A 22,768-nucleotide genomic window follows, 5' to 3' on the forward strand; every position below is an offset into this window, starting at 1 on the left:
TAGGATGTTGCCTTTTTGCTTCCATTATACTGGATTCAGAGGCATAGTATTTTGTGCAATCCATATGTGTAGATTTGTGCTGACCAAATCTACTGCATCCAAGATGCAAATGGACACTGATCCCAAATGGGGATAAGTATAAGGGAGAACAACTGTCTTTCTAATGTACTTTATTTTCAATGATTCAAAACATCCCCCCAAAGTTTAGTGACTAACTGAAATAGTTCCCCATTAAAGATTAGCCTGCATAAGGAAAACAGAGCATCGGACCTTCCCATTTACTGGACTCACTTTCAGATAGATCAAACCCTCAAACTACAAAAGTGCAGGCACCACCTGAATGTCATCAGCAAGAAAGGCATAGTGCTGTAACTATATTTAAATATAACAAGCTAAGCAGCCTTTTGATTATCACACTCTGTTTAGGAAGATGAAGCAAGAACAATTAACTCCACTCTCTTATAGCAATTTTGAAACAAGCATTAAATATCTGAACACATTAAAAATAAACACATCTTATTTGTGCCAAAGTTTATTTTTCAAAACCTTTTAATAACAAATGAATGAATCTGAGCAACAATCTTAAAAAACCCAAAACAGTTTTGTATGTTGTTAAATTAAGTGCCGCAATTAAATGTCAACATAGCCAGTCTTGTGCTTATGCAATGTTTTATTTTGCAGAATTTGTATCTTTAAACCTCCCCCCTCTCCCAGTTTTATGGTCAATGGATTGTTTTCCACACATTCTGCATCCATTATTATAAAATGGAAAGGAACTCATTTAAAGAAACAGCCATACAAGAATAAGCCTGTAAAAACAACCTCCTACACTATAGTAAGCTCCTTTTAAATAAATACCCAATAAAAGGCACAAACCTGTTATACATGGGGAAAATGCAACATATAAAATGATGAAAGAGCCATTAAATAAATAATCCCAAATGAATAAATCTGTTCAGCACCTTTTTTTGTGTGCCAGTGCTCTATATAATGAAATCCCCAGCCAAATATCTGGTAAAAAATTAGACTTGAAACACAAGGCTACAGGTTTGAGATACTGAAGGATTCCTAATGTACATCATTTTTTTTTAAACTGCACCAGTTATTACAATCTCTTTAAATAAATGCACGAGATACTTGTGGAAAAAAGCTATGCAGTAATGTATTTAGCAATACGTGACAATCAAATACATCTTCAGAGTAATAGCAACATAACTTTTCTATTTCTCTACCAATAAATGTATAAATGATAACATGTACAATTTCCATTACTCAAAAATATAATCTTTAAAATGGAAATAAATGACTGGTACACAGTGCCTTTAGATGTTATCCTTACGATACAAACTACCCAAAAGAAAAAAGTTTTCCCTTTTATTTACAAATAAAGCACCGATCCACAGTGCATGATACTCTAAAATTGTAACCCACCCTCTCTGCCACACATCAAAAAACCAGATCTGGACACACCATGTATTCAGTCTTGTAGTAAGAGGTTATTCAACATTTTACAAAAAAGTATGCTCACTATTTTTACCCTACATTTTTTTCCACCACTATGTGCACAGAACTAAAATTTCTCTATTACATAATTCTAGTTGGGAATCTATATTTAAGGTAGAGAACTTCCTGGAGGCAAATTCATAACGTACGTTAAGGTTATTAAAAAGGGACAGCGATTTAAAAGGGACACTTTCAAGTCCAACAAGCTCAATATTACAAAGTTCCATCCCACTTCCTGCAATAGAGTATATGGTAAAGTGCCTCATCAGAAAGATATTACTTGCTTCCCAAAAAAGGGATGCAACAGTGTTAACATCTCAGCCGTTAGGTGGAATGATAGTCACAAATGCCACAGGAATACATGATGGATGTGCATGGCATTCCTCAGATTTCACTGATTTTGAGAGAAAGGAAGGAGCTGAAGAGCACTCAGAACAGGATGCTTAACCAGAAAAAACAGAGTTAGTAGGAGAGTGAATGGACAATGCCATATACATACAAGTCCATTGTTGTCTTGCTCTTGTACCAGCTACTATTTGCAACGGTTGCAAGGCTTTTTTTTTTTTTTTTTTTAAGTCATATGGTCCCCAGTAATGGGGATAATTTTGCTGTACAACAAAAAGTGTCTCTCAGAGGATCAAGGGGAAAAATATTGAGCCTTAAGAATCTTGACAGTGTCCTATTTCCTTGCAGTTACATTATTCTTAATTTATGAAACCATACGCTGGGGGCTAAAAATGATACTCCAGCATTTTACATGTTCAAATATGTTCACAAGGAAGTTGCTAAAAGCAGTTCTGTATACTTTCGTGAAGTCAGAAATATGCTAAAACCACCTTTTCTTCAAAGATAAAAAGCTATATCAAGATTTTTACGTAAACCCATTAATGCATCAACAAATGCTGTACAAGACTAAAGGGAAGGTAGTTTATAAAGTGTTTAAGATGTACACTGGCTGTTTTTTCCTTTTTAATTCTAACTAAAACTTATCAGACAGTCTGATTACAGGAAAGCTGCCCAACAAAGTCACTAAAAATTTCTCTAGCCAAATCAGAAATTTAAAAAAAGTATTTGAGCCTATTTCTGACGGCAGGAAGTAGAGAACAAATACGTTCTAGCTAATCAGAATGTAGCTCTTCAATAAAGTTACAGTGAATGTATGCTGTCTGCCCATTCATTCATTTGAGCAATTTAAAATGAATCACACAAGGGATATAATTTAAAAGGGATTTGAACAGGACTATAAAATAAGCTTCTACAGAAAAGAAGAGTCTTGATATTTACTTTACAGTGCCAGACATTACCTGTTCACAACCTCTGAGCATTGACATTACTGCTTAACTATTTAAAAAACACATACCAGTCTATCACAGGTACTGATCTAAACTGGATTTAAGACAGAAGGATTTGTTGGAAGCAAGATCTTTAAATGCTGAGTAAACTCAACGGAATTCATCCCTGTATCAAATAAAGTTTGAAACATTATGACTCACTCCAAGTCATGGGTAGGTTTCCCCAGCACATGGAGGGTCACTGTGTGTACTGGAGAATTCACGGACTTAAAACTAATTATATAGTATTTTTGGTCAACCCAGGAAGAGGGGATTAAAGCCAAAAGCCTTTAAATTCAAATTTCAATATTTAATCACTGTATGTTAGTCCAGTTTATATCTTTGCTAGTACATGTCCAGAATTTTGGTTTAATACATCTGTTCCATTTGCAACATTTAAATTTCACAGAAAGTTAGTGGTTACAAATTTCAAATACATGTGTCAAAAGGACTTAAAAATTCTCATTTAGTTTGACAAAAAGTATATTTCTTTTATGAAATAAGTATATTCCCTTACACTCTTGGCACAAAATGAACAAACAAAAAGATACCTAGAGAAAAGGATATTACAGAATTTAAGTGCTGTATTTCAAAGGTTTGCTCTAGAACAATTTGGCAAGATTACTAAATAACATGTTGGCATTCGTAAGCTACCCTTAATGATATTATTGCTAACGTAACATTCCCAAGACAAGACAGTCACTACTGTACTGATGTAAATAACAAGGACGCTTTATTTTCTTTTTATGATGACCCAGTTTAAGATTATCCCACAACGAGATTTAAGTGATACAATAGCACTTTTCCCTTTTCTTCTATACTCCCACTAAAGTTCTGGAAACATGTTTTGAATTTTGTGTGTGTCAAATTACATACTTTTTTCATGCTATCATTTTTATTCTTGAGGTGTTCTAAGATATGAAAGATCAGGCTGTATTTTTTATCCAACATTCTACAGTATTTTTATGGAATATTTTACTTAATAAATATGGAAGTGAAAACCTTAATTTTTGAAATCATTTTTGCATATGTGTAGCTAGACTGCAGTTATAATTTTTCACAGATTAGATAATGGATTGCAAGATTTTTATTATAGAAGAAATGTATGTACATTTCTTCAGCAATACAGTATTTTTATTTTGAAAATTCAACAAAATAAAAAAGTTACTGCAGAATTAAAGAAACGTACTTCAAAGTTTACACATATTTACACATTTAAAAATAATTACTTTGTAATTTATAAGGACTGGATTTGTTGTTGAACAAGTGGCAAAAGCTATAGTCAAAGGCTGGACAATACCACAAATGTAATTCCCAGTCCAAAAAGATCAACTTTTTTTTTTTTTTTTTAAACTGCCAAACTACTGAAATGTGGACATTTCTCCTCTTTAGTGGCCAGCAACAAGATTTGCTAATCCCTCCAATTTGCTGCTGCTGGATGTGTCTGCAGTTTTACTGTGACATAAAGGCAACTCCTGCTAGAGCTAAGAACGATGCTGCTATCTGCACAAAAGATACTGTAAGGAAGTGCAGCTATCACTATCTGTTTGGAAGCTGCACATGCTATTCTGTAACATTACTACTATCTTCTCCTGCTTGGAGACAGATCTCAAGCCTATGCCAAAGTCTGAATCTCTCAGTTGGCAATATAACGCACTGCCATAATGCCAATGGATCAGTTTTCCATTAATTGTTTTTATATATAGTTAGTTGATTCACAGCATTTAAAACTCACAGTATAAAATTTGTGAATTATAAGAAGCTATTCTAATATGAGAAAGCTGTCTGATTTCACACAATATTGGCTTTATATGATAATACAAGCATTACTCTATCAGAGTACTTTATTAGAGCATATGAAAGTTTTATTGCTCAACTTCATTTGAGTTGTGCCTTGATTACAACAGCCACACAGTTCAGGGAGAAAATAAAATAAATAGAAATATCATGCCCTCAGTCAACTTTCTATAGGCCATCTGTTGATGAATAAAGTTGCAAAGCAATTATGTAAGTAAGCCCCTCTTCAGAAGGTATAAGTCCTTAAAAGTCAGATTCTTCTCAAATTTTCTAAACTGACCTTTAGCTTCAAAGATTTTGATTTTCTACTGAAGCTAGTCTTGCAATCTAAAACCAGTGAACAAACATGATTCCATACCATAGTGACTGTTATAAACAAGAACCTCTAAAGCATTGCAATTCAAAGTAATTTTATGTTACACAGGGAGTTGTAAGTGGATGCCCTGCTGAAGACTGCACTGTGAGAACACTGAATTTGCCATCTCTTCTTTTTACCAGTATTTGGTCGTCAATGTATCTCGCTGCTTTGGCTGCTCTACATAAACTGTATCTGTAAGATAGAAATGGAAGTTTAAGTTTGTTTACTCATTGCACAATTTCTGCAGAATAATGAATCAATTCACGTATCTACAAGCAGAACAGTTAACCTGGTTACTTGGCAACCAGGATTTATTTGGGGGTGGGCTAGAAGATAGTGCACTACTTATTTGGTTTCTTATGGAGAGTTATTTAAAACCACCAAACCCAAACATTTAGGGTTATGATACAAATAGATACAGAGTGAAATTCACAGCTGAGCATGAAATTTATGTTCCCCCAATGGAGCACATAAATTAGTGTGAATCTTCTCCCCACATGAAATGTATGAAGACCACCATATTTTATCATCTCAACTGTCGGCCCAAACCAGCAGAAGACATGAATTCATTGCCTGCTGTGTTGTGTAAGGCTGAACTCATCCAGGGGAATGACTGGCTGGCTAGTCCTAGAAGCCAAATACTGCCCTCTCATCTCCCCTATGCCTAAAGTTTCTAGGCAAGGATTTTTCACAGATAGCTAGGAAAAGTTGACCAGTAACCTGTGCTCCGCTGTTCTCCATTCATTTACCTCCTCCTCCTCCAGGCTGTAGTGCCTACTAGGAGCCACTACACAGATGAGAGTAACCCCTACAAGCATGGAAATAGAGGACTGTAGCTCTAATGAGTTCACAATGGTAACACTGGCTGGGAAGGAAGAAAGTCCAGTTTTACTTAACGTTGTATTCTTTAAGGTATCCTTTCAGATCGCAGTGTTAAATCTTTATGGCAATTTTTTTTTAATAGCATTAAACCTTAGAGACCTATACAATGTTAACAAAAGCTGGACTTGCCTTTTTTAAAGGCAGACTAGGAGGTCATCAGTGTACACTGGGATAATTCACTCAAGCGCATTTGTAATTTAAGGGTCCTAGAAAAAGATATTTGTAAAACTACTGGTATCCCAAGCTTTTTTTTTTTGTTTTGGGATCATTCACTTACTCCTAAGACTGGAACTTTTCCTTAAGCTTTTTTTTTTTTTTTAAATGTGAACTTAAGTGTTCACCTGTGGTCCAGGGACAGGCGCAAAGGGATTCGTTGGCCTGAGACCTGGCTGTGTATAAATCATTGGCTGGGGTGCCGTTAAAGGAGCAGCACCAATCTGAGGAGGTACCTGTAAGGTATAGAGAGAGACAGGGGAAGAGTTAATCAAAGAAATATTTTTAACTCAAATTAATCTTGGAAACTTCATATTGAATATTTTGTGCTTTATGTGATATACTGGAAATCAACAGAAACAACAGGTATGTAGTCTTTCAGGTCTTTTAGTTTGTGTAAAGAAAAGAGTATAAACCGACAAATTAGCATATTGAAATATGGCAACAAAACAGTTAAAATATACAATTACATTTCCAAAGTGTGAAAATACAGTTATAACAATGAACTCACCATTCCATACACAGGCACTTGAGGTGTAGTCACTGGGTACGTCATTGGAGCAGGTACCTTCAATGTCAGGAAGAAAAATTATGCTTGAAACGATCTAAAATACAGTTTCTACTAGTAACATTTAATAAGGGACTTTACAAACTAGAAAGGTATACTTTGTAAAGTACTTGAAATAGGTTACAAGTTTACAAGAAAGTAACTTACATATCCAGGATAATGTACTCCATTCTGGCATACCAAAAAGGAATAAGGACAGAAAATTATTGAAGTGGCACTGAAACTAGACAACTTAACCCAGGAATGGATTATGATATACCACTGAAATTAGCTATCTCCATGCTTTTCATTGTGAATATAATATAGTCTAACTAGAAAAGATAAATGTACAAACAATGTAATGCAGTGTGCTATAACAGTAAAAACAGTTAAATTAACAGGTTGTACCACGTAACTGGGATAGAATTTTCCTTTTCTAACATGTAAATAACAACTAGTTTCAGTCTTATAAGGGAGGCATTAATTCATTACATTTTTGCTAAATCCAGCCACATTTAAAGGCCTTATTTGCGTTTCAAACCTTCAAGAAACAGGCACTGTATAGTTACTTAAGGAGAAGAAGAAGAGAATAGGAGAGAGCAAGAAAGCCTTGATCACTCATCAAGAAATTCAGTGAGGAATGGAGAGGAAAGGATGCTCAAGTACCATAAAAGATTCTTAGCCTAAAGACAGCTTCCATGTTTTTCTACAATATAGAACCAGGTGTCTGAAGCAAGCCCAGAAATTGAAGAGCAGGAGCAAGTGGAAGAAGAAATCAGTCCCAAGAACAACCATCTGGGGATTCATTTCTACCCAGGGCCACATCCTAGGTCTTGCTGTCCCATTGTGACCTAATGGGAAATGTGTACACTATTAACAGATGGTAAAGTTATAGTGCATATGAAAATGGAGACTAGAAGATTCCATCTGCATGACAGATATGAAAGAGTATGTGTTTTGCACATGAGCTTGGGGAACACATAGTAGCTCTCCAAATCCCCTTGGCCATTTGATAGGTTTTGATTCTTTTAATAAGTAAAAGAAACATTCTAGTTCTACTTCTTTAACCAAGGCAGCCATTTCAGGGATACAATTAGCATATTTGTATGCAAGGGCAGGAAGATATTTTGTGTTCCTAATACATTCAGGACAAGAATGAATAAAATCCAGGAACATTCCCCATTATTGGTTCTACAACAATCAGACTATTGCAGATTTTAAGAGACCCATAGCATCTTTCCATATCTCTTGTTGAACATCCAGAATATTGACAGGAAGTTACTACTGAGAAAGACGAAGATAACAGAACTGTTCCTTGAATTTTTGGGGGTCGCTTTATGGAATGTTTAATTCAGGACTTTCCACTTACTGTTCAGTTCTGGCATAGCTATTTTTCCCTCAGCCACTGGATGACTTAAAGTCCCTGTCACAATGCTTGACCTGATTTAGGTGTGGCACAACAAACTGTGAACCAACAAAAATGGGCATTCGCTCATCTTTCCAAAAGTACAGTCTCTGTATCAAAGGCAAGAGGCATAAAATACTGAATATTTTCCTTAGTACCCAACCCCCTGAAAACAGCCTAAGGCACACAATTTTCAGAAGTATCTAAATAAATAAGGAACCTTGAAGATGGGAGTTAGGTCCTTTTGAAAATGTTATCCAAGACCTGGAATTGTATTTTTTCTATACAGGCTAAGTATTTCAAATACTCAATAAAAAGAACTTGAACTGATACATTAAAAACAAACATACAAATGTACTAAATGAAAGTCAACTGTCAAACCCTAATCTACCCTTGCCTCAATGTCTCTTACATACTCTCATGGGATCTGTTGAAACTCAGAATTTATGTTTCTAAACCAGGGGTTGGCAACCTTTCAGAAGTGGTGTGCTGAGTCTTCATTTATTCACTCTAATTTAAGGTTTTGCATGCCAGTAATACATTTTAACATTTTTAGAAGGTCTCTTTCTAGAGTCTATAATATATACCTAAACTATTGTTGTATGTAAAATAAAGGTTTTTAATAAGTGTTTAAGAAGCTTAATTTAAAATTAAATTAAAATGCAGAGCCCCTCGGACCTAGGCAGTGTGAGTGCCACTGAAAATCAGTTTGTGTGCCGCCTTTGGAATAGAAGCAGATGACAAGTTTAATTAAAGATCAGTCCTAACTATTTCATTGTTCCCTTCATTTTGTGTTTGTCTAAATAAGGAGCCACAGATATAAACTATGGGTGCTTCCCACTCTTCCATTGGTTTGACATAGTTGTAACTGATTTTTTCAACTTATAATTGATTGGGATTTATTTCTGGCACTCATATTTCCTCAGGTGGTTAGTCAGCATGTTGCCATGTGAGAAATATTTATAGTATTCATCTGACATCCTGGGCAGCAATATGTTTCATTACTGAAGTATTTTGAGATGGTTTAATAAGATGTAGTTTTTGGCATAGCACTCTACATAGAAGACTGTATAAAAGGCAAAGTATTATCAGCAATGAAGTAGTTAAACAGCCATGTTGAAGCCCAACAGGGACAAAACAAGCTGGGAATGGCAGTTATTACATGTGAGATGGTCTCTCTCAGGATTCAGAAGCAAGATGGACTAGGTCCCTTCCTAACAAACCTAACTATCCCTTGAGATCAATTTTATCTTAAGACAACTGTAACCTCCCCAAAAGGGCAAACATACACTGTTAATTTCTGTCCATCTCCAAAAAGAAATAAACTGGAATCTAGATTTTTTTTAAAATGCCCTTAATGTAAGTTTTTCAATGGTATGAAGGCCAGCATACTTAGATCAATAGCTAATATTCCTGCAAGTCATAGAATCATAGGACTGGAAGGGACCTCGAGAGATCTCGTGCAGTCCCCTGTATTAATGACAGGATTAAAATTGTTATCTAGACTATCCCTGACAGGTGTTTGTCTAACCTGCTCTTAAAAGTCTCCAATGATGGAGATTCCACAACCTCCCTAGGCAATTTATTCCAGTGCTTAACCACCCTGACAGTTAAGTTTTTCCTAATATGTCCATCCTTAACCGCTGTTGCTGCAATTTAAGCCCATTGCTTCTTGTCCTAGTCTCAGAGGTTAAGGAGAAAAAAATTTTCTCCCTCTTCCTTGTCACAACCTTTTACGTAATTGAAAACTTGTGTTCCCTCTTAGTCTTCTCTTCTCCAGACTGAACAAACCCAGTTTTCTCAATCTTCCCTTAGATGTAGGGCCCTACCAATTTCACAGCCGTGAAAAACATGTCACAGACCATGAAATCAATCCTCCCTCATGAAATCTGATTCCCCCTGCTGCTCAGAGCCGAGCTGCTAATGTTTCCGTGCTGGGGAGAGACAGGAGTTGTCTTTCCCCTGTACAGCCCCACTTCGTGGGGAGATCAGACCCACCTCCAAGGGAAGTGCAAAGATGAGAGTGGTTCACCCTGATTTCTGTGCTGCAGCAACTCAGGAGCTGGACTCCAGGCTTCAGTTTCCCCCACAGCTCCAGGCGTGGCTTCCGCCGAGCTGGGGACATTCGCTCCCAACAGCTCAAGCTGGGGCAGCCCGAGCTCTGGGGCAGGGGCAGACCAGGCTCTGGGGCCAGGGCCTTCCTTACCCATATGTAAAGTACGCAGCTGCTTAGGGCTCAAGCCCCTGCTCTGCCTCTTCCCGCCTCTGCTCTGCCCCAGCCCCAACCCCACTCCACTGAAGACTCCAGAAGCAGTCGGGCCTGCACTCACTGGTAAGTAGAGCGACCTGGCCCCAGCCTGCTCCACTCCCCTGGCTCCCAACCACACTGCCAGCCAGTGCTGAGGGGCGGTTCCCCCCTCCCCCTAAATCTGGGAGCCAGGGAAGCAGAGCAAGCTGGGGCCAGGTCACTCCACTTCCCGCAGAAAGTGGCCAGCCCCCCCATCCCTGCAGAGGCCTGGGGTGGGGCCCCACAGAGCCAAAATAGCTAGGGATGGGCCTGTCTGGGGCTTTGCCACTATACCCTGCCACCCCTCCAGCCAGGGCTCCCCCACTCCTGCCAGGGCTCAAGGCTTCTTCCCCTGTGGCACCTGCCAGGGCTCAGGGTGGCCTCATCGGGATTTCTGCCCTGGGGCTGGGGCACCCATTTTTCCTGGGGGCCCCCCAAATGTGGCACCCAGAACCGGACAATACTCGAGTTGAAGATGTAATTCTTTTGTTCTACTCTGCGCTGACAAGGCCTCAACACTCCTGCTAATACATCCCAGAATACTGACTCATTTAGCTTGTGATCCACTATGACCCCCAGATCCCTTTCCACAGTACTCCATCCTAGGCAGTCATTTCCCATTTTGTATGTGTGCAACTGATTGTTCATTCGTAAGTGGAGCATTTTGCATTTGTCCTTATTGAATTTCATCCCAATTACTTCAGACCATTTCTCCAGTTTGTCCACATCATTTTGAATTTTCATCCTATCTCCAAAGCACTTGCAACCCCTCCCAGGTTGGTATCATCCACAAACTTTATAGGTGTATTCTCTATGCCGGGGTAGGCAACCTAGGGCACAGGTGCCGAAGGCGGCACACGAGCTGATTTTCAGTGGCACTCACACTACCCAGGTCCTGGCCACTGGTCTGGGGGGGCTCTGCATTTTAATTTAATTTTATTTTAAATGAAGCTTTTTAAAAACTTTACTTTACATACAACAATAGTTTAGTTATATATTATAGACTTACAGAAAGAGACCTTCTAAAAATATTAAAATGTATTACTGGCACGCAAAACCTTAAATCAGAGTGAATAAATGAAGACTCAGCACAGCACTTCTGAAAGGTTGCCAACCCCTGCTCTATGTCATTATCTAAATCACTGATGAAGATATTGACTAGAGCCAGATCCAGAACTGATCCCTGTGGACCCCACTCAATATGCCCTTCCAGCTTGACTGTGAACCACTGATAACTCCTCTCTGGGAATGGTTTTCCAACCAGTTATGCACACACCTTATAGTGGCTCCATCTAGGTTGTATTTCCTGAGTTTGTTTATGAGGTGGTCATGTGAGACAGTATCAAAAGCATTACTAAAGTCAAGATATACCACATATACCACTTCCCCCTAACACAAGGCTTGCTACCCTGTCAAAGAAAGCTATTAGGTTGGTTTGACACCATTTGTTCTTGACAAACCCATGCTGACTGTTACTTTTCACCCTATTATCTTCTAAGTTTCTGTGAATAGATGGCTTATTTGCTCCATTATCTTTCCGGGTACTGAAGCTAAGCTGACTGGTCTATAAATCCCTGGGTTGTCCTTATTTCCCTTTTTATAGATTGGCACTATATTTGCCCTTTTCCAATCCTTTGGAACTTCGCCCATCTTCCATGACTTTTCAAAGAATCGCTAATGGCTCAGACAGCTCCTTAGTCAGCAAGTTGAGTATTCTATGATGTATTTCATCAGGCCCTGGTGACAGGGAGACACCTAACTTGTCTAAACAATTTTTAGCGTATTCTTTCTCTATTTTAGCCTCTGATCCTACCTCATTTTCACTGGCATTCACTATATTAAATGTCCAATCGCTACTAAATTTTTAGGTGAAAAAACAGTAACAAAAATATCATTTACAAAGTTCTATCATTTTCACATTTTCTGATATTGTTTTTCCCCTCGTCACTGAGTCTTGACAAATCCACTCACCACTTCAAAGCAGAAAACTTTTCCTGGTGAATGGGGAACTTGCTCACCAGTTTCTGCTGCTGCTAAGCTTTTATTTAAAAGAAAAAAGCTTCTAGTCCTTATAGACCTTCCATTTATTAACAAAGGAAACCAATACAGTGGGTCTTCTTGAATCTGTAGACAGCTTAAAAGAACAGAGTTTTAACTGCACAATCCTAGCCTCAGCCCAACCCCAAAGGCCAGGAGTTTCTGAAGCAGAGGGGAGAAGTAAACTCCCCTTCAAGTCACTGAGTGTGGAGCTGCTCTGTAGACAATTCTCCAGCCTCAAGTGGAATAGCCTCTGGTCCTTTTTTTCTTTTTTAAATTCATATCAGTGGAAAACACAGTTTATTTACTTTCATGGTGCATAATTTGAAGTCAGAAATGGTACAACACTTACCATATGTGGAGCAGGAGGAATGGGGGCAGTATTCCATGTAGTTGATGTGCTTGTTTTTGCCTGCCAGTTTGTTCCACCAGTAAGTTTCTTCTCTGTTGGCTGATTCCACTGCATGTCTGACCTGAAAAAGAAATTACAGAACTAAGCTTCCCCATGGAGTTAACAGGATCTTCCATAAAGTATAACAATTTTGACCTGAAACTGAAAAGAACTTCTGTTTATGAGCAGATAAACAAATATCAGAGGATCAGTAAAAACTTAACACTACAGATGAAAACTCATGTAGGCAGCAGAAATGTACAGAAATTCTTATATAACAATCTAATTTTCACCATTAACTTATTCCAATTATCACTGTTATCATCTGTGTTCTTGCTCTTACGAAGTTGCCACTGCTTTTGGAGCAAGATGAGAAGTAAACTTTCTAAACCTCATCCAATGCAATGTAGCTAAATGGTTTCTCAGAGAGCATGTTACAGAAAATGATTTGCCAGAGATATTTATTCAGTGGCTCACTTGAATTATGCCTTATCTGACCTCAACAAGCAAGGTTGCTCAAACATCCAAGTCTAATTTAGGCGGTTAAAAGGATGCCACTGAACCAGTAGCTACTTCATCCTGAGCTTTCTAATTCACAGGTTTTTTTGTTTGTTGCTTTAACAACAAGGACTGGATACATGACAGTTCTCCATCTTATGGTGATTTATTTACTCATACTATCAAATGCAATTCAGAACCTGTCTACACTATGGTTGAGAACCTATTAGTCATGTTTGAAAACTGTTGTTGTTAAGATTTCTTGACCAATGTAGAGGGTTTTCAGAATGAAGATGTTAGTTAATCAAAGATCTTAATGGATCTGCGTTTCTTACGTTGATGGACTATGTTTCTTAGTCTATAGCATGGTTTTATGACACGGAGTTATTTTGAAAAGAATACATTACTTTTCACACGGCATAATTTTAAGAGCTTAGTCAAGAGTACAAAAAAGAAAATCTTACTTTTTGGAAGGGGCTCCTCCAAAGCCAAGATCTGTAACAAAAAAGATACCCCCCCCCCCAAAATATGTTTATTTAGCAAAATATGTTATCTTTCTTTAATAGAAAAGGAAAAATAAGTTTAAAAAAATGTCACACTTACTTCCTACTAAGTTCGCAAGTGATGAATCAAGGTCATTTGCTAAAATTTTTCCACTCTGCTGATTGATTATAACGGTTCTCTGACATTGTGTCGGTACTGTTGGTTGTAATACATCCTCTGGAATAAAAACTGAAAATAGAACATAGAAATGCCGTCATTAAAACAACCACATTTTGGCTGATACAGAAAACAGACAAACTTCCATTCTGCAGAAAGCACTATTCTCAGTTGACACTGTCAGGAGCTTGGGCACAATTTCAACATGCCAATGAGGTATTCAAGGGTTAAGCAAAATTCAGGTTAATATTTTTTTTCTTGGAATTCTGTGTATAATTCTAATAAAATACCAGAAAATGTATGAGTTTCATTTAAAGGGTTATAGGCAGGAATTTTAGAAAGCTCCTATACTAAGATAACACTGGTCTACAATGTTTGAGAAGTCGTCTGCTTCAGAGATAAAATGTGATATTTATTATGTATTTTGATGTGCTGAATTCAAATATGACAATTAAAACAACTGATTGGCTACTGTTTCTAAGATATTTAAGTTTTTACATTTTATGTCTATGTATATTGTGTAGATATTAGAGTTTTAATCATAAATTGTAAACCTAGGTCTTTTCATGTGTTTATGGTTGCTTTACATGATAATATTTCACCTGTTCTGTTTATGTAATGCTTTAAAAATCAGCAAAAGGGTTATATAGATAAAATTTATTATGAAACAAAAGGCAAAAAACTATTATGTACATAGTTTAGTCCTATTCAGAGTCTACTCGGCGCTTCTTGGCTTGTCTCTTGTATTCATTAAATGGAGCATCTCTTGTCACTGTCCAGCAATTGTCTGCAAGCATTGATGGGCTCCATTTGCCCTGATAGCCTGCCAGGAGATTCCACTGCTGTAGTCTGGAGCCCAACAGCTCTACCTTACTCTTGGGTAGTTCCAAATCCCTGACAAGGTCATTCAGTTCACCTTGTGTTATGAGGTGTGGTTCAGTGGAGGAGGATGGGAGAAAATGTGGGTCCTGTGACATTGATGGTTCAGGATCAGAAGTTTCATCCTCTTCCTCATCTGACTCAAGTGAGAATGATTCTGGTGCATCAGGAACCGGCAGTCCTTCTCCGTGGGGCACTGGGCGTATAGCTGATGGAATGTTTGGATAATGCCCTTTTTCTTCTATGACACACCTTTCCCAACTGGAGGCACCATGCAGAAGTAACAACTGCTGGTATGATCTGTTGGCTCTCTCCAAATCATTGGCACTGCCAAAGGCATAGATTTCCTTTTCCTGTTCAACCACTGGCGAAGATTTGTTGCACAAGTGTTGCAGCATATGTGTGGGGCCCACCTCTTGTCCTGATTTCCAATTTGGCAGCCAAAATAAAGGTGATAGGCTTTCTTAACCATAGTGGTTATACTGCGCTTTTGTGATGCAAAAGTCACTTCACCACAAACATAGCAGAAGTTATCTGCACTGTTCACACAAGTACGAGGCATCTCTGCTCACTTTGGTTAAACAGAAATGTGTCCCTTTGCAAAATCAAACACTGACAAATAAGAGCACGACACTGTATGATTTCTAGAGCTGATATAGGGCAATTTGTTCAGCAGAGTGATGTAAGCTTCGTTATGATTGCATCATTTATGACTTCTAGGAATAACGTGATGCAATTCATATAATGTCTGACGCAATACCAGCTTCAGATTGCATCATTCATTGTTTTGCCTAAAAAGCAAGTACTGTCCAAACTCAGTCATAGATTTATTCATAGATCCACTCAAAGATGTATTTTAGTCATTTCTGGTTTAAATTGAGATCCCTTCCCTTTATAACTCACTTATCCTCTGCCATTCCCAAGTCAAGGGTCGTATATACTGACCCAATAGAATATCTTGAAAACTAGAGCCAATCAACAATTTTAAGCATCATTTTCGTTCTCAGTGACCCAGAATTAGTAAAGTTGGACTACATTTATTTCAGAAGCATTTTGGCTGTAGAGCAGTGTAATTTGACCTGAAAAAGTACGTAAGTTTCATACAAAGCTGAAAAATTTCAGTGGAAAAAAAAAAGTACCTGACAGAACAGTGTTACAAAATAATCTAAAAGCGTTCGGTCACAAAAGCATAGCAACATGATACTTCCTTTGGCAGGCTGCTATTAATAACTTGCATTAAATTGTAAAAAAACTTCGCTTTCCAAGAACACATCAAGCTACTAGTGACCAGCAGAAACTGTATTAAAATATTTGTGCACAGAATGTGTTATCCATTATATGTGTTTAAAACAGTTTGATATGTAAACTTATACCATTAAGAGATATCCAGTGGGCCACAAACAGAAAATTGCATGGGAGGAAAAAGGTGGAGAAGGCGGGGAGGAGAGAAAAAATTACACAATGTTTTAGATGAATGAAAGCTAGTTAAGTATTTTATTTTTACAGTAGAACTCAAACAAGCTAGCTATTATGAAAGTGATTTGTTAAATTACCAAACCTTTGTTCAATTTATAAGTTCAATTTTGCATTCTCAGCAGTCATCTTAAGTTTGTTAATGTAAGATGTTTTTACCACTTGTGGTCCTGTACTCATGTGCCGTTGACTTTCCTCCAAATACAGCATCAAAATCCACATTAATTATGGAAGAGGTCGTGCTCTGAGGAGCTGAATGAAGAGGAAATCCTAAAATATAAATTTAAAAATTATTAGATATACAGTAAAGCCATCTATACAGTCCACCTGTAATGAACCCGAAAGCTAAAAAAAGTTATCAATTGCCAAAGGAGAACATACAAGTGTATGTAGATTTATGACAACTAAATTCATCTTCATGCAAAAAAGAAAGGAAATGTAGATTGGAGAGAAGAGAATAACAAAAAACCTGAAAGTTAATTGTTACCATAGACCTGAAATTGTGTTTCAAGAAATAAAAAAGGAAGAATCCAGTATCTACCAAATATTTGAGGTTTCCATTTGATTTGTTATATATGTTCATTCCTGAATTTTAAAGAATGATGTCCAAAGGAATTTTGAGAGAAAGGCAGTAAAAATGAATGAATGCAGAAATGTTTGGATACTTGGATCACATCAAGCAGAGAAACAAATATAAACCACATACTTTCAAATCTAGACATATAATCAACATTTTAAATGTGAATATTTACTTGCATTATGAGATCTGAAACTATAATATAATTATTTGGTTGAAATTATGGCAATCCAAAACAGTTCTTATTAGGGCTGTCGATTAATCGCAGTTAACGCACGTGATTAACTAAAAAAATTAATCGCAATTAAGAAGAGTTTTAATTGTACTGTTAAACAATAGAATACAAATTGAAATTTATTAACTATTTGGGATGTTTTTCTACATTTTCATATATATTATGTTCTGTGTAATTGAAATCAAAGTGTACTTTATATTATAAATAAATATCTGCACTGTAAAAATGATAAACAGAAGAAATACACCTCTACCCCGATAGAATGTGACCTGATGTAACACGAATTCAGATATAACGCAGTAAAGCAGTGGGGAGCCCCGAGCCTTTAAAGCGCCACCTGAGCCCTGCTGCTTTACTGCGTTATATCTGAATTCATGTGGAGCCCCAGGCCCTTTAAATCCCCGACCGAGCCCTGCTGCCACAGGTCCGGCGGTGATTTAAAGGGACCGGGGCTCCCTGCAGTGGCTGGAGCACCAGGCCCTTTAAATCCCCACCAGGGCTCTGGCAGCTGGGGTGGGGCAGGGATTTAAAGGGCCAGAGGCTCCAGCCGCTGCAGGGAGCCACTTTCGTCATGAACGTGCAGCTTACAAAGGTACATTTTTTTGTTACATAACTGCACTCAAAAACAAAACCTAAAACTTCAGAGCCAACGAGTCCACTCAGTCCTATTTCTTGTTCAGCCAGTCACTGTGACAAACAAGTTTGTTTACATTTACAGGAGATAATGCTGCCCACTTATTTACAATGTCACCAGAAAATGAGGACAGGTATATGCATGGCATTTTGTAGCTGGCACTGCAAGGAATTTACGTGCCAGGTATACTAAACATTCGCATGCCCCTTTATACTTCAACCATCATTCCAGAGTACATGCTTCCATGCTGATGATGTGTGTTAAAAAATGTGTTAATTAAATTTTGACTGAACTCCTGGGGAGAATTGTATGTCCCCTGCTCCGTTTTACCTGCATTCTGCCATATATTTCATGTTATAGCAGTCTCGGATGATGACCCAGCAAATGTTCATTTTAAGAACGCTTTCACTGCAGATTTCACAAAACACAAAGAAAGTAGCAATGTGAGATTTCTAAAGACAGCTACAGCCCTCGACCCAAGATTTAAGAATCTGAAGTGCCTTCCAAAATTTGAGAGGGATGAGCTGTGGAGCATGCTTTCAGAAGTCTTGAAAGAGCAATACAATATGATGCGCAAACTACAGAACCTGAAGCACCAAAAAAGAAAATAAACCCTCTGTTGGTGGCATCTGACTCAGATAATGAAAATGAACATGCGTCAGTCCACACTGCTTTGGATTGTTATTGAGCAGAACCCATGATCAGCATGGACGCATGCCCTCTGGAATGGTGGTTGAAGCATGAAGGGACATATGAATCTTTAGTGCATTTGGCATGTAAATATCTTGCCACAATGGCTACGGCAGTGCCATGAGAATGACTGTTCCCATTTTCAGATGACATTGTAAACAAAAAGCAGGCAGCATTATCTCCTGAAAATGTAAACAAATGCATCTGTCTGAGTGATTGGCTGAAGAAGTAGGAGGACTGTAATGGACTTGAAGACTAAAATTTTAGATTGTTTTATTTTTGAATACTTTTTGTTTGTACAATAAAATGTCTACATTTGTAGGTTCAACTTTATGATAAAGAGATTGCAGCTACAGTACTTTTACTACGGTGAACTGAAAAATACTATTTCTTTTCTTACAGAGCAATATTTGTAATAACAAAATAGAAAGTGAGCATTGTATACTTTGTCTTGCTGTGTTGTAAGTGAAATCAATATATTTGAAAATGTAAAAACATCAACAAAATATTTAATAAATGGTATTCTATTTAACAGTGTGATTAATTGCACCGATCGGGCTGTCAAGCGATTAAAAATTAATAGCACTTTATTTTTAATATTAGAAGGGATTAGAAACACACCAAGTTATGCAATCCAGTTTTGCTATCACTATTGTCTCCATTTGGAAAGAAATTAGAGGATGTTTTACCACTAAACTGTTCCACTGTTTGTTTGGAGGTAAAGGTGGAAGAGACGAAAGGGACAGTAGATTTTACAGCTTCTTCAACTGGCTTCATGTCAAAGATGTCCAGATGGGATGGAGAACCAACACAACCATTTGAGGATGAGAAAGGACCTTTCAGATATAGAAGTAATAAAGAAAGGAAAGAAGAGAATCTAGGGTTCATATAGCACACAGAGAAGCACAGAGATTGTGAACATCACAATATGAAAGTTTCCCAGAACTAGGATTAAGCAAACTTATTTGAAATAGATGTCTAGCTTTAAGTTTTCCCACACGGTGTCTGAGTTGGGCAGAACAGTTTTACTGAAACTCATACCAGTATCCTTGCCTCAAGGGGCAATATTTAATTCTGATGTTTTTCACATCATCATCCTGTTAAGAAAAAAAGACATTTACTCACCTGTGAACTGAATTCCCAGAAGGCACTAACTATGGAGACACATTCCTGGGCCTTCAAGCTTAGCAAATGGCACTGGGATCATTCACAGCTCCACTGACTAACATACTACCAGTTTTAGCGTTGGCAACATTTCCCTATTTAAGTGTTTATAAAAACTGCACCTTGTTAGTTAACAAGTTCTTCCCTCAGGTGATTCAATGGCAGTTGTGCATGTGCAAGTTGAAGTAACTGAAGTTAATGAGAGATGCATGTCCAAATGGAAGACAGAATTGGCTCTGTGTTTTTCCCAGTTTAAATTGCTTTGTTTACGATGAAGTATCAATTTTTACTATCATCAAAAATTGCAAAGCCAATTGCTGTAGCTGCAGTGGAGCAAGCTGTAATCTACTCTACTTCACACATTAATACTAAAACAAATCATCTAAATTTTAATTCCATAGCTTTACTATGGCTCTGCTAGAAGAATGCTCCTCAAGTCCATTGTTTGCAGTAAAAGAATAAAACCAACTCTAGATTTCACATATTCGTCAGAGAAATAATTTTTTTTTTAAGTTTGCAAATTTAAACAGGAGTTTGTTAACTGTGCTCCAAATCTGTTTTCTGCCATAAACAGAAGAACATGTGTAATTTCTCTAAAATACAGAATGCAATGTTCTTTAATGCATTTAAATTTAATATCAACTTTAAGATGACCAGTTTCATCTCTTATCAAAGAAAGAAAAAATATTTGGATTTCTGGCAGTTAACTGAACATACAACTTAATCCTTAAGCATGAGTTTTTGTTTTAGTCAGATAAACTGATGAATTCCCAGATACTAAGATTATTATTTATTCTTTTAAACCACCATAGTAACTTACCTCCCCCCCATGCACTGCTTGCTGATGTTGCTATAGCTGGAGTACTCTGTACAGTTGGAACAAATGCTGGCTGAAGATCAAAGAGATCACTGGAAAGGTTAGGCATGCTGAAAATAGAGAAAAAAGTATGAGCTACACAAGTTAATTATTAAGCAGCATTTGGTCTGTTATCTGATTTAAATTTCCTGAGCAGATTAAAGAATGGAGTTTGTTTTTTGTTTTTAAGTGTCTGCACACGTCCCAACTCCTAGAAATACCAACAGCTAAAAATATATCCAATATGCATTTAATGCAATTTTTGAAGTATGTGGTTTGCACAAAATATTTTTGTTTGCTACAGCCTCCAAGATGCAATTTCATTTTACTGGACTATTAGAATTACAGAGTAATTCATGTGTTTCCAAGTTTACTTTTCTGGAAGTCATAGTGAAGGCCAAGAATGGTGCTACAGGACATAACTGTCTCCCGCTCCAACCCCTACCCAACACACTCTCAAGTGAGGCATTTAAAGATTGGTCTAATATCAAGAAAATCTCAGTCAGCCATAAGATTTTTCTGACTCTCGAGAAATATATTCTGTAAAGTTTATCTATGCCTTTCAATTTTTCAAGCAATTGGCCAAGGCAGTGTTTTACACTTGGTTAGGGAAGAAAGTGTCCCTCACCTACTGGTTGTTGGTGCTGGTGCTGCAAAGAGGTCAACAGCTGTAGTGGTATTCACACTTTTCCCTGATAAGGTGCTTGGAGATGCTGATGTAGAAGTGGAATTTGATACTACAGAAATCTCTTTTAACCGCTGCTCCTGAAAGATAAATTAAGAGAGACATACTAATTAATTTAAACTTAACTGTACTAGCTATTCAATCTTCGAAAGTACTATTTTTCAAGAAGGATTTTTAGTAATAAAGGCTTGATTAACACCAATCACATATTCTTAAGGGATGCCCAGGAAATAAGAAATATAGCTAGCTGAATTATTGCTAGCTGAAATATTAAGGGAAAAGTGGAAATCTCAAAAATTATGTTGAAACATCAAGAATCTGACAAAGAACAAATGCCAAGATGTTTAGTTTTGAAGCTAGCACACCATATTTGACTCATGCTGTTGGTCCCATAGTACATGCTTATTGTCTACTGTGGCATACATTTATATAGCTCCTATCACTGTATGATAGTAATCTAAACACTGTAAAGCGTATGCCTAACATTTGCTATGTAAAAGGAACTAACTTCTCCTGCAAGGAGGTGCCTGACCTCTGGAACATTCCAAAGTTACATAGCTAACACTAGATAAAAGGTCTATCTTTATAAACTATCCTGTATAGGGTGGAGACGAACTGATTGTGAATACCCATCTCTAAAAATTTATTTGTACTAGACACATTTCTGATGACTATCTACTTTAGGTTTTTATACTTCTGTCCATCATTGTTAAATCTGACAGCGTTTGAAGTTCCTAGAAGACTTCATGAAGTCTACTCCGCCTTCCTTTTCCTGACAACACCTCTGCTTGGGTGCATGTTTGTTTTTGAAATTCTATTTAAGTCAATGGAATCTCTTTTCTATGCATGTCAATGGGAATTCTGAAAAATAAATGAGTTATTTGAAGAAAAAAACAAAAACATGATGATAGTACTAGGAGAGCTTTTCATTCCAGAAGGCAACTGCCAGCAAAATTTTATTTTTGCATTTAATTAAGATCTCTGCTCCATATCAATAATTTAACCTGCCTCCTTCTCCCCTATAAAGGGAAATCTAGCCTAGTCAGCCAGCAATGAAGCCTAGATTTCGAATACAGCAAACCAGCCCACATGTCCTACCAAACTTGATGGCAAATTCCAAGCACAAAGAAGTGTTCCTTTTTTGCACTCCCCCCCCCACAGTTAATTTAACAATAAGACAGAAATGCCCCAAAGATACTCATTAACTGCCTAGCTCACTTTATCTCACCAAGCACATGTCTATACTAGTTATGTTTCTCTATATTACACCACATTCCCCAGAGGGAGCTGCTACAGAAATATGATTTTGAAGGACTAATGTCCAGCTCTCCAATAATAGTGGCATACTACCATGGGGCCTCTGAGCAAGTAACAGAGGGCAGATAAAGGAAGAGTCTTTAAGGAACCAAAAGGGGGACGCGGGACAGACGAAAAAAAACAAAAACAAAAAACAAGTTCATTTTCCTGATACAGGCCACTAGTTTGTCAAAACTGTAATTTAAAAAGAACATAGATGTGCCCTGGGATTGAAAAATAAACTGTGCTGCAAGATTAACACTTTTGCCTTTCTATATGTTTATGGACAAGGGAGTCAACTATTGTCCTGTCCACACTGGAGCATTATGAGTAGTAATATGGCTCTTGCCCCAGGATTCTAGTTTATGGG

General features: G+C 37.4%; 1 protein-coding gene across 4 annotated transcripts in view; it reads right to left on the reverse strand.

Annotated features, from left to right (window-relative positions):
- Window positions 1-652: 652 nt before the first annotated feature.
- Window positions 653-22,768, reverse strand: part of LOC115657820 (phosphatidylinositol-binding clathrin assembly protein-like) — a 50,330-nt gene continuing 28,214 nt past the window's right edge. The window contains exons 11-21 of one of the 4 annotated variants that reach the window (XM_030576093.1): window positions 21,046-21,182; window positions 20,382-20,488; window positions 19,087-19,233; window positions 16,421-16,531; window positions 13,853-13,969; window positions 13,714-13,744; window positions 12,713-12,833; window positions 6,800-6,823; window positions 6,596-6,652; window positions 6,213-6,320; window positions 653-5,181 (exon numbers count right to left, since the gene is read on the reverse strand). In XM_030576093.1, coding sequence (XP_030431953.1) covers window positions 5,167-5,181; window positions 6,213-6,320; window positions 6,596-6,652; window positions 6,800-6,823; window positions 12,713-12,833; window positions 13,714-13,744; window positions 13,853-13,969; window positions 16,421-16,531; window positions 19,087-19,233; window positions 20,382-20,488; window positions 21,046-21,182 — 975 coding nt within the window. In that variant the 3' untranslated portion in view covers window positions 653-5,166. The remainder of the gene's footprint in view (window positions 5,182-6,212; window positions 6,321-6,595; window positions 6,653-6,799; window positions 6,824-12,712; window positions 12,834-13,713; window positions 13,745-13,852; window positions 13,970-16,420; window positions 16,532-19,086; window positions 19,234-20,381; window positions 20,489-21,045; window positions 21,183-22,768) is intronic. The other 3 variants (XM_030576094.1, XM_030576095.1, XM_030576096.1) reach the window with 3 other exon arrangements.

This window comes from Gopherus evgoodei, chromosome 9 (assembly GCF_007399415.2).
Source record: "Gopherus evgoodei ecotype Sinaloan lineage chromosome 9, rGopEvg1_v1.p, whole genome shotgun sequence".
Lineage (NCBI taxonomy): Eukaryota > Metazoa > Chordata > Testudines > Testudinidae > Gopherus > Gopherus evgoodei.